The sequence below is a fragment of the Galeopterus variegatus genome, unplaced genomic scaffold (genome assembly GCF_000696425.1).
Source record: "Galeopterus variegatus unplaced genomic scaffold, G_variegatus-3.0.2 Scaffold16, whole genome shotgun sequence".
NCBI lineage: Eukaryota > Metazoa > Chordata > Mammalia > Dermoptera > Cynocephalidae > Galeopterus > Galeopterus variegatus.
Window position 1 is genome coordinate 786,743 of NW_007726127.1, and position 12,409 is coordinate 799,151.

The 12,409-nt window shown below is 41.2% G+C and overlaps 1 protein-coding gene across 1 annotated transcript in view; it reads right to left on the bottom strand.

Moving 5' to 3' along the window:
• The window catches only part of SORT1 (sortilin 1), a 59,196-nt gene that overhangs the window by 27,345 nt on the left and 19,442 nt on the right, over nucleotides 1–12,409 (bottom strand). The window contains exons 5-9 of the mRNA XM_008566477.1: nucleotides 11,872–11,945; nucleotides 9,365–9,414; nucleotides 4,132–4,259; nucleotides 1,242–1,386; nucleotides 263–418 (exon numbers count right to left, since the gene is read on the bottom strand). Coding sequence (XP_008564699.1) covers nucleotides 263–418; nucleotides 1,242–1,386; nucleotides 4,132–4,259; nucleotides 9,365–9,414; nucleotides 11,872–11,945 — 553 coding nt within the window. The remainder of the gene's footprint in view (nucleotides 1–262; nucleotides 419–1,241; nucleotides 1,387–4,131; nucleotides 4,260–9,364; nucleotides 9,415–11,871; nucleotides 11,946–12,409) is intronic.

Here is a 12,409-nt window from a genome sequence, read left to right on the forward strand (position 1 = left end):
CCTCCCAATGTAGAAGACTCATTTTGTAAACTAAACAACATAGACTCCAAAACATCTTTCTTCCTACCTGCTGTTGCTTTGGTCTCTCCTAGTTCTATATACATAACTTACTTAAGATAGGGAGTCAGAATTTACATGGGTAGGCTTTTTGGTTAGGCAAGCGACATTACTGGAGGGACAGGACCATCAGTTTCCCCGAAAGCTTCAAATCCTAACACATTCAGCTGCAGGAGCAGGGCAGAACAGGTGTGCCAGGACTTACCTTCAGAGAGTACACTTGTTATGTAGACCCCACGGAGAGAAGTCACATTGGTAAAGTCTGTTTCTCCGCCTGTGGTAGTGTAGAGATGCCGGTCCAAAGACTTGGAATAGATAATGCCTCGGTCATCTGAGGTAAAGATTGTGCCAAATCCGGTATCTGAAATAGGCAAACAAACAAAAACACTAAGTTTTGAGAGGGAACAGAGGGAAAAACAACCATAAACATGACTGCCTAACTGATCAAACACATTAGCCAATGGTTTCTCTTCATGATGGAGATGCAGACCTGAGTATTAATCAAAGTTTGATACTCAAAATCTTCATGCTCATCTTAAATTCTAGTACCCCGCTTAGTGCCTACAATATGGTAAATGCTCAGTTTGTGGAATGAATTAATCAGATGCTACAGAAAACTCTTCCTAAGTATATTTTGGTGGCAGAGACACTGTATTTAGATTCATATTTTACACATTTCTAAATCTTTGTACTCTAGAACAATGCTTCTCAAACTATCTGTGGTAAAGGATTATTTTTTATTTCCATTATGTCACAAAACCGATGCTTTTGTAAAATATAATAAAAACTAGTTACTAGAAAAATTAAATAGAAAAAAAAGACAAAATCTAAGCCCCCAATTTTTTATCATTACATTCAACTGACATAAAATTACTTCGTCAAATGGCTATAAATGTTTGCTCTCCATTTCTGTACTTATCTGGTAACAGAGAGCTTGAGTATCAGTCTGCCAACGATTCTTTGAGCAACTCTGCTCTAGAACACTTGAAAATACACGAATTATAATAGCATATGAAAACAAGGGGTCTTTTTTAACAGAGACTACATATTATCTCTATGAAAGAGTAATCAGTAAAACACTAACACATTTTTAGGGGTAAGAGGAAAAACTGATATGTAAGAAGGAGAGCTGATCAAAGATTAAATCTCTGTGCTCTCCAGGGTGGCCACTAAGAAGCTCTTACCTCCAGGTTCATCTACATGCATGAACACCATGTCATCATTAGCTGCCAGAATAGAATAGAACTGTTCCTGCCCCACGGAGGGGAGCTGGGCCATGCTCCATGTGTCCCCTTGATCTGTTGACACATGGATCCTTCTTGAGGTATCCTGGAACAAATGCCGATATTCATCTTTTAATTTTTTTGCTAAGATGCCATGTTCAGGGAGACATCAACAGCAACATTTTTAATAATTTTATCATCCTTATTTCACTGAGTACAACTGGTATAAATGAAAGGTCACAGTACCAATTACTAAAGCAGTTTCCAGGCACTGGAACAATCCACTCTACTGTAGGTAAGGTAATCTTTGCCTTCTCTTTTGCTTCTTTATTCTGGTATGGTCCTGTAAGATAGTATCCTCCTAATCTCTGATATTCCATCTCCTTCAATAGAGCTAAGGATTTGATATGACTATCATTAGCTTGGCTTGACAGCCATTCACATATACTTGCTCAGATAATTCTTAAAATGATGATTGATGCATAAAAGTTTGGTCGCTTTCAGACAGTCTGGGCATAATCCAAAGAATTAAATAATTAAAGGTCTAGAACATGGAGATGAAACCCATTCTTGGGAAATCATAAAGGGAGTGAAGATGTAACATCCTGCCTCTTTAAGGAAGTCTCTCAGAATAGCCATAATGAAGGGAACATGCACGGCCTGGGAAGAGGCTGAGGAGAGTCAGAAACTACTGTAAGAAATCTGATCAGGGAGTATTTGGCTAGTAAAAGGAATCTGATAAGAAGGCAATTAAAAATAACTCTCTAATAAATAGCTTAAAATAGCTACTAGACACAGTTAACCAGGGCATGAAAATTAATCTCAGGGCCTCCTCAGGTTAAATACTCTTTGAAGTTCGGTGATAAGAACATTTAACTTACTTCTTTAACTTATACTGAGATGTCTAATACTTGGAATCTTATTCTCATTGCTATAGGTAGAAACTAGAGTTCAAAAGCACATAGCAGAATTTTAATTTTGTAGAGAGTAGTAGGATAGCACAGGAGGTTATAACGAGGCTCCCTCTGGAATCTGACAGTCTGATTTCCCTGAGGGTTCCAACCACTGGGTGAACCCAGGCACCTTACTCAATTTTCTCATCTAAATTAGTTCACAGGGCTGTGGGGAGGATTACTACAAAACTGCTCGAAAGAGCTGTCTGTACTTACTGCGTCTATTTCCCCCTCCAGTTCTCTCTGAAGCCACTTCATCAGTCTTTTAACCTCCCTACTCCAATGAAGCTGCTGTTGCCAGGCTCAGCAACAACCTCCGCTTTGCCAACTCCAGTGAATACTTTTCAGAACTCATCTAACTCAACCCTCTCAATCGAGTTTAACACAGATAATCACTTCCTCCTCCTTGAAACGCTTTCTTCATTGGCTCTTGTGATATTCCACTGTCCTGATTCACCCTACACCTCACTGATCCCTTCCTCTCCAGCAACTCATCTTTGCTGGGGTCTTCTTCTCTTTCCTGCCTTTCAGTGCGGGGTGCTTCAGGATTTGCTCATTCCTTCCATCTCTTTTCTACCCACTCATTCCTCCAGAAGATATCTAGTCACACGGTTTTAAATACCATATCATTTTGGGAGACTCGTACACCCAAATGCTTACTTGACATTTCCACTTAGATATCTAAGAGGCATTACACATCCGAAACTGAATTCTTTATTTTTCTCCCCAAACCCTGCTCCTCCTGCAGGCTTTGTCATCTCAGAAAAGGACACCACCATTTACCCAGCTACTCAAGTCAAAGACTCCACTCATTCTCCTTGTTTCCACTCATTCTCTCACAACCCACATCTAATCCATAGGCAAGTCCTATTAGCAATACGTTTAAAAATACATCCACAGTCTCACCACTTCTCCCCTCATCCACTGTTAAAAACCTGGGCCAACCTACCACCTTTCACCTAGACTACTGTAACAGCCTCCATGTAACAGTGGCTTCCATTTTTGCCCTGTCAGTCTATTTTGTACACACCTATTCTGTCAAAAAAGAAGCCAAATTGTGTCATTCCCCTAATCACAACCCTTTTGCAGCTCTCCAACACACAAAGAATAAAAGCCAACATCTTCATCATGACCTACAAAGGCCCTGTATGATCTGGCCACGGGCTCCCCCTCGCCTCACTTCTGACCACTCTTCTCTGTGCTCTGGCCACACTGCCGTTCTCCCCTTTCCTCCATAACTGAGTGTGCTCCCTCCTGCTGGTCTCTGCACTTGCTGTTTCCTTGGCCTGCTCTCCTCCCAGATGTCCACACAGTCATGCTCTCACTTCAATTAGGCTTCAGAGAGCCCACCCAAATCACCCTATCTAAAACAGGACGGCTCCAATTCCTGCCACTTTCCATTTCCTTAGTCTGCTTTAGATTTCTTAACAGCTTTAATTATTACCTGATATATCATATTTATTTGTTTAGTATTTATCTCCTCACTTGAATATAATCTCTGAGAGCAGGAAATTTATCTGTTTTGTTCACTGCTATATTCCTGGAACCTAGAATAGCACCTAGCATATAACGGCACTCAAATGTTACCTCTTTTATTATTATTATTGGATAATGAGCAAGTGGATTGCTTTTTTCGGCTATCTATGTCTGAGTAAAGGCCAAACACTGGATCTACATATCCCAAAAAAGATACCAGGATTTGCGTGGTGACAGAGGCCAAAGGGCACAGTTACCCATTGAGTCAACCAGCCTCTGTAAAAAGATTCACTCCGAAACCTTAAAGTGATAGTAAATATTGCAAAAAGACAAGAAACTGTCAGTACTAAGTAGTAAAGGGGATCTATATGACGCATATTTACAGAAATACCAGACCCCAAAGAGATGAAGCGAATACCCACCTTATCAGCCATCACAGAGGCAAAAAGGAAACGTCCCCCAAGACCAAATGAATAGATTTTCACGCCAATGGTTTTGAAGCTTTTACCCAAGTCTGAAGTTCTCCATAATTCCAGTGCCCCAAGGTCAGCTTCTTAAACAAGACAAAATATTAATCAAAATTTCATTTACTAGTGAGCCAAGTCAAAAATGGCTATTTTAGAGTGGCTCTTAATTTTATAGCTAAAGCATTTTTAATCTTATCCATGTTGATCAAGTGACATTATGAGAGGACTTCAAAAAGTTCATGGAAAAATGGAATTAAAAGATAAAAATTAAAAAAATCAAATTTTATTTCTCTACATAGGCCCCATCAAGTTCAAGATACTTTTTTAAGTGATGATACCAGCCATTTAGTCCATACCTAAAGAACTGAGGGTCCTGGGGATTTAACCATGTCAATCCAGTCTTTTTTTTTTTATATTAAATGAAGAAAAATCGGTGCCCTTTAAAGATTTCTTAAGATTAGGGAACAAAATCAAGTCAGAAAGAGGCAAATCAGGACTGTAAGTTGGATGTCTAATGATTTCCCATCGAAATTCTCACAAAATTGCCCATTTGATGAGAATAATGATCAGGAGGAGCATTGCCATGGTAGAGAGAGCTCTCTGGTGAAGCTTTCCAGGGCATGTTTCTGCTATAGCTTTGGCTGTCTGAAAACACTCTCCTAATAGGCAGATATTATCATTCTTTGGCAGTTCTGAAAGTCAGCAAGAAAAATGCCTAAGCATCTCCAAATATTGTTGCTATGACTTTTGCTCTTGACTAGTTTGCTTTTGCTTTGACTGGACCACTTCCACCTCTTGGTAACCATGGCTTTGACTGTGCTTTTGTCTTCAGGATCATACTGGTCAAAGCCATGTTTCATCTCTTGTTACTATTCTTCCCAGAAATTCTTCTGGATTTTGATCCCACTTGTTTAAAGTTTCCATTGAAAACTCTGCTCTTGTCTGCAGCTGATCTGGATGCAACAGTTTTGGCATCGAGCAGAAAGTTCGCTCAACTTTTTTCAGTCAGAATTGGGTAAGCTGAATCAATTGAGATGTCTATGGTGTTGGCTGTTGTTTCTGCTGTTAACTGTTGGTCTTCTTCAATTAGGGCATGAACAAGACTAATTTTTTCCTCAAAAATTGATGTGGATGGTCTGCAGCCATGGGTTTCATCTTCAATATTGTTTCATCCCTTAAAATGAGTTATCCACTTGTTAACTGCTGATTTCTTTGGGGCATTATCCCAACAAAATTTATCCAACAAAACAAAGCATCAATGATTTCATCAGTCTTCCATTCCAGCTTCACCATAAATTTGATGTTTTAGGGGGCCGGCCTGTGGCTCACTCGGGAGAGTGCGGTGCTGATAACACCAAGGCCACAGGTTCGGATCCCATATAGGATGGCCAGTTTGCTCACTGGGTGAGCGTGGTGCTGACATAAATTTGATGTTTTAGGGGGCCGGCCTGTGGCTCACTCGGGAGAGTGCGGTGCTGATAACACCAAGGCCACAGGTTCGGATCCCATATAGGATGGCCAGTTTGCTCACTGGGTGAGCGTGGTGCTGACATAAATTTGATGTTTGCTCTTGCTTTAGTTTTAGCAGAATTCATGGTGCTCTGTGATATGGATTGTGTCCCCCAAGTTTTATGTATTAGTAGCCTGATCCCCACTGTGACTATTAAGAGGGTGGGAAATCCTATTAGGGTAATTGAAAGGTGGGGCCTTTCAATTGTAGGACCGTGCCATAGTGAATGGACTAATAATGGTGGTCAGGGCTGTGGTTCAGAGGACTTTAAAAGAAGAGCACATGAGAAGTAGTCTATCTCTCTGCTCTGCCATTTTCTGTTATGTGAGGCTCCTGGGTCACTGTCACCACCACCAATACTGTCACCAGATGTATTCCCTAGACTTTGAACTTCTGAGCCTCCAAAATTATCAGCAATAAATTTTTCTTTATAAATTACCCAGTTCTGTGTATTTTGTTATAAGCAACAGAAATGGACTAATACAGAAAACTGGTACCAGAGAAGTGGGGTGTTGCTTATAACAAATACTTGAAAATGCAGAAGCAGCTCTGGAACTGGGTAATGGCAAAGGCTGGAAGAATTTGAAGGAGCAGGCTAGAAAAAGCTTAGATGCTGGTGAAAGTTTAGAAGACAAGAAAACCAGAGAAAGTTTGGAATGTTTTAAAGACTGGTTAAATGGTGGTGAGCAAAATGCTGATAGAAATATGGACAGTAGGGCCGGCCCGGTGGCGCACTGGATAGTGCGCCGCTTGGGAAGCGCGGCGGCGCTCCCGTCCGAGGGTTCGGATCCCACGTACAGACCGGCTCCCGCTCACTGGCTGAGCGAGGCACGGGAGCAACGCCGAGGCTTGCGATCCCGTTGCCGGTCCCCGGTCCGGTACGGGGGCAACACTGAGGGTTGCGATCCGTTGCCGGAAACGGAAAAAAGACAAAAAGACAAAAAAAAAAAAAGAAATATGGACAGTAAAGGCCATACTGAGAAGATCTCAAATGTAAATGAGAGGAAGTTTACTGGAAACTGGGGCAAAGGTCACCCTTCCTATGAACTGGCAAGGAATTTGGCTGCATTCTCTTCATGCCCCAAAGTATTATGGAACGTGGAACTTAATGGTGCTGACCCACGATATCTGGTGGAAGAAATTTCTAAAGAGCAAAAACATTCAGGAAGCCTCATGGCTACTTGCAACAGCCTATTCTGAATTACAGCAGCAAAGGCATGATGTAAAGCTAGAATTTAAAAGGGAAGCTGAGCATAAAGATCTAGAAAATTTGCAGCCTGTCCATGTAGTAGAGAAGCAGAGAGTATTTTGAGGAGAACAAGTCAATGGTGTATCCCAGTGCCCATTTGCTAAGGAGATTAGTGCAGAAGAAAGGGATTACCAAGAGAAGGGAAAAAAAGACCTTGAAGGCATTAAAAAGACCTTAAAGGCATTTCAGAGATCTTTGAGGCTGTCTTCTTCCATTACAGGCTCAGAAGCCTAGGGTGATAGAATGGTCTTGGGAAAAGGCCTGAGACACCCTCCATGGGCTTACTGCCCAGGGCCACCTTGGGAAGCTGTTCCCCACACAAGCACCCCAGTTGCTTTGGCTGTTCCAGCTGTGGCTCAATTGGCCTCAGGTGTGGCTGGACCCACAACTTTGGAAGATGCAAGCAACAAGCCTTGGCTGTGTGCATGTGCTGTTAGGTCTGCAGGCCCGCAAATGCCAGAGCTGTGGAGGCTTGGGGGCCTCTACCCCAATTTCAACAGATGTATGGAAAAATCCTGGGGGCCCAGGCAGACAGCCTTTCCTAGAGCAATGCCAAGTGGGAATGTGGGGTTGGAGCTGCAGCAGAGAAACCTCATCAGCATCATGCCTAGTGGAGCTGTGGGAGTGGGCCCGCCATGGAGACCCCAGAACTGCAGAGCTACCAGCCTGTGAGAGCTGAAGCATGGCCTCACCCTTGGGGAGCCTAACCCTAACACAGTGTGCAGAGGACACTGAACATGGAGTCAAGGATCTGACAGCTTTGGGATTTAATGCCTGCCCTCCTGGGTTGTGAACTTGCTTAGGACCTGTTAACCCTTTCTTTTGGCCTATTTCTCCCTTTTTGAATAGGAATATGTATCCTATGCTTGCCCCACCATTGTATCTTGGAAGTAGATAACCTGTTTTGAAGATAAGACATTGAGACTTTGGATTTTTGAGTTGAAACAAGTTAAGTCTTTGGGGATAGAATGAATGTATTTACCTGTGAGAAGGACATAAACTTTGGGGGCTAGGAACAGAATAATACAGATTGTGTCCCGCAAGTTTTATGTATTAGTAGCCTGATCCCCACTGTGACTGTTAAGAGGGTGGGAAATTCTATTATGGTAATTGAAAGGTGGGGCTTTGAAGAGGTGATTAGATTGTAGGACCATGCCATAGTGAATGGATTAATAATGGTGGTCAGGGGTATGGTCTGGAGGGCTTTAAAAGAAGAGCACATGAGAGGTTAGTCTCTCTCTTTGCTCTGCCATTTTCTGTCATGTAAGACCCCTGGGTGATTGATGCCACCACCAAGAGCCTTACCAAATATATTCCCTGGACTTTGGACTTCCCAGCCTCTGAGAGTGTAAGCAATAAACTTTGTTTTCTTTATAAATTACCCAGTTCCATGTATTTTGTTATAAGCAATAGAAATGGACTAATACACTGATAGGGGCTCTTTTCACACTGATGTTATCCTTCTTAGTGCCTCAAACTAGATCCTCTTCAGACACGTTGTAACAAGTTAGTATGAGTTGATTTTGGTGCAAAAAAATTTTGAAATCCATGCATAGTTTTTTCATAACATGTATTTTCCATGAACTTTTTGAAGACCCCTCATATAAATGTGATACGGCATCAGATATAGGGAATTCACATTTGGGTTTTATTTTACATATGTGAGATTTTATGCTAGATGGGAAGATAGAGGTTACTTAATTCCAATATAGTGTTGCATAAAAATATCACAACCATGTCATCTGCTTTACCTTCTTCATGGCAGTTTGAAATTATCTTATTCTTTTTTATTTTTATTTTGGCAGCCAGCCAGTATAGGGATCTGAACCCACGACCTTGGTGTTATAAGGCTGCTCACTCACCAACTGAGCTAACTGTCGAGACTGGAATTCTTACTCTAACTTGTCCTGTTTGAATTCTGGTTTTCTTGTTCATCGTTCGACGGGCCTACTTGAACTTACATTCCATGAGAGCAGGCCTTGGGTATTTTGTTCTCTCTATCCTTAGAATAGCGTTTATCATAGATCAGGTACTCAAATATTTGATGAATGAATAAATCAAAGATTTTGCTCTCTGCTTTCAAATTGTGCCATAGATTAAGAAGCCAATAGCTTCCACTAACACAAATGCAATCCATTCTCTTTTGCAGAAATCACTATGCATTTTAATTTGTTATTGTTTGTAGCCTAATATATTTGCTTATATAATCATGTTGTTAAAATTAAGTACGGCCTACATTTTTATTTGATCTGGGCATAGTGAAGTAATTTGGTTGTACTTTCAAGATTGAGAAAATCATTAACAGCTATGTTTAGCTTTTAAAGTTTCAGAAGAATGGAAGGATCTTTCATGTTTCTACCTCGCAAAACCCAGGACATTCTACCATGAATGAACAACAGAACACTCTTCTGGGACTAAAATATACTTACTGCAGGAGCCATTCACATAGGTGGTGAAGAAGACGATGTTTTCTGATCCCCTACAATAAGGCAAAGACAGGGAAAAGAAATGATTTAAGATTGCTAATGGAGTGTGTCAACCTTAATCACAAAGCTCCTAGGAAGCCTAACAAGCTCCATCCACACGTACCAGCTGACACAGCCTTCACAGGTGCTGTGCATCCCATTCTTCCACAGCCCTGCCAGTCAAGCTCCCCATAGCCCTACGAGTTTTCCATAGTCCCTACTTCTTTATATGAACTCTTCCAGCCAGTCAAACTGGTCTACTTACACTCTCCAAATGTGCCTCTTGCATTTGCTTATACTGTTTCCTTCCAAAAACACTTTTCTCTTGTAACCAAATCTTACCCTTACAATAATCTGGCTCCAGCTTAAAATTTAGCTTTTACGTGAGCTTTCCCTGTCACTCCAACTGGAAGTCTCCTTCGCTGCAAACTTCTGGAGCAGCAGTCCTCAACTAGGGACAATTGTGCCTCCCAAGGGACATCTGGCAAGGTCTAGAGAGACTTTTTGTTTTCATAGCTGGGGCTGGGAAGAGGGGACAAGAGTCGTTACTAGCGTCTAGTGGGTAGAGGCCAGGGATGCTGCTAAACATCTTACAATGCACAGGACAACCCTCTCCTTGCCCCCAAATGTCATTATTGCTGAGGTTGAGAAACCCTGCCATTCTGCACCAGCCACTTGGCACTCATTTGGCTTCTTCAGGGCAGGTACTCAGTTTTATGCTTTGTTGTTTCCCCTCAGAATCTAGTTCAATGTTTTGTATGAGCTAAATAATTTAGTTCTTTCATCTCAAATAGACAACTAGGTCAGAGGTTGAATTATTTAAAATGTAACTAGGAAAGGCAGCTTGCAGGGAACTAGATTCAGACACTGATAGTACTTATAGATTACCACCAGCAAAAGGTTCTGGGTTTGAGCATGTTCTTTCAGAACTTTAGACTGTGAATTCCTAGAAATCAAAGATCTAAAAGGTGAGTAAGCAGTGCAGCAGCCCAGTTGCCTTATATTTTAGACACTAAACAAAAAAATGTTTTACAAAAGTAAAATACCTTGCATAGGACATGAAACAGAATACCGTTTTAAAATAACCTTTTAGTTTTAAAGATGAGTTTCAATAATCAAAATTACTATACTCTTAATCATGTCCCACATATTTTAGGTCCATCAGGAATGGAACAATTTAACTTAGTTACCTTAAAATTCCTTCCTTCCTGTTACATTGTATAAGGTACAAACACAATTCATTAAAACATAAAAGGAAAGCAGATGTGGCATGCCTCACATGGTGGGGCTCTAAAAACCTCACTTAACAAGCATTTCTGAAAAAAGTCCACTTTATTTAAACAACCTTTCTAATATTTAATTAATTTTGGTCGACAAAGTTTGAATCTATATTACACATTTTAGTACAATAAACTCTTTTTTGGGATTACGTGTCATCACCATGAATATCAGCCATACCAAACTATAATACAGTGCTCCCATTAGTAGTTACTGAAGTATGTGTCCTTTTTTGATCTAGCACTAGAAAATTTCATGCTGGTATATTCTCTTAAGTTTTTGTCTGATCTTTCACGGTTTTTCTGCCTCCTTCCAGCTCTCAACCTGCAATTCTGATGCTGCCATGTGTTTGTGGCTGGCAGCCACATGTCCTGCCTTTGGCAGAAATCTGCTATAAATTGGGAAACCAGATTAACAAACTTGTTGAAATTGTCAAAGGGAAAGAAGAGGCTCTAAACTAGGGTCAGAGCCTTATCAGAATTTTGGGAGTGTGAAGGCTCTTAATTCAGTTCTTGCTCAACTCCCCACCCCCCACATTTCCAAACAGATCTTTCACAGAAGGAAAAACCTAAAGCCCAGAGAGGTTAAGCCACTGACTAGCAGAGCCAGGCTAAAACAAAGGCGACTTGATTCCCAAGTAAGAGCTCCCTCTACTACATCATCTTTAAGCAGGTACATGGTGGGGCTGAGGTAGGGGGCAGGGCGTCCCGCCAAGAGAAGTGAATGAGTTTTGGTGCACAGACAGTGTGACTCTGGCAGTCTGGAAGCTCTTTCGGCTTTCTGCCTAATTCCCTGCTATGTTCTACATAACTGAAATGGGTCTCTAGACAAGGGAGTGTAAATCTAGGTGCAGAGAAGTATTTAAATTCCGAAATTAATGCTGTATTTTAATACATTCCAATTGATTTTCACCATTTATAGAGAATAAACCTTTGGCAGGTAGCAGCTACCCAGTCATGTGCCTTGTTTTATACTTTATATTCTAACATTTAGTGAGACTAAGTCTTCTTTTCCAGCAGAATTACAAGCTCCTCCAGGTCAAGGTCTGTGTCATACCCCTCTCTGGTATCCCTTATGGCACCCTGAAAAGTACTTGGCACATAGTAAGTGCTCAATATTTATTCATGTAACTTTTGGCAGCACTATCAGGAAAGGTTTAGGGCTCTGCACAGATGGATTCTTCTGTTACTCACCATTTGGCCAAACACACTGCTTTGTGGATTTCTTCCCATTTTCCCCCAAAATTCTTGGACACCCACAGGCCATTCTGAAAGATTATAAATGACTTATCAAAATTCCAGCTTTATCCTGTGCAGCTGCTTGTATGACCTTTAATAATTCATATCCAATCATTCAGGACAGTAAAAACACACACTGAAGTTCCATCAGAGCTGCCTGAGCTCTATAGACACACATGGTTTATCCAGGCCCCTCTGGGGTCTTGTAAGTTCAGAATAACATAAATGAGTACGAAGTGCCTACTATGTGCCAGGCACTGTACCAGATGTTGCACTGGGGATACAAAAATGAATAAGACACACTCCGTGCTCTCAAGTAGCTCACAGTTTCACAAGGGGCACAGATAAGAAAAAAGTTCAATACAATGTGGTAAGTGTTATGGAAACACGGTCTAGTGTTTCTAACTGGGGAGAGGCAGGATGTTGAATTAGAGAGTTTCCTGATGAAGATAGTGGCACTGAGTTTTAAATGATGAGCAGTGTAACCAAAGAA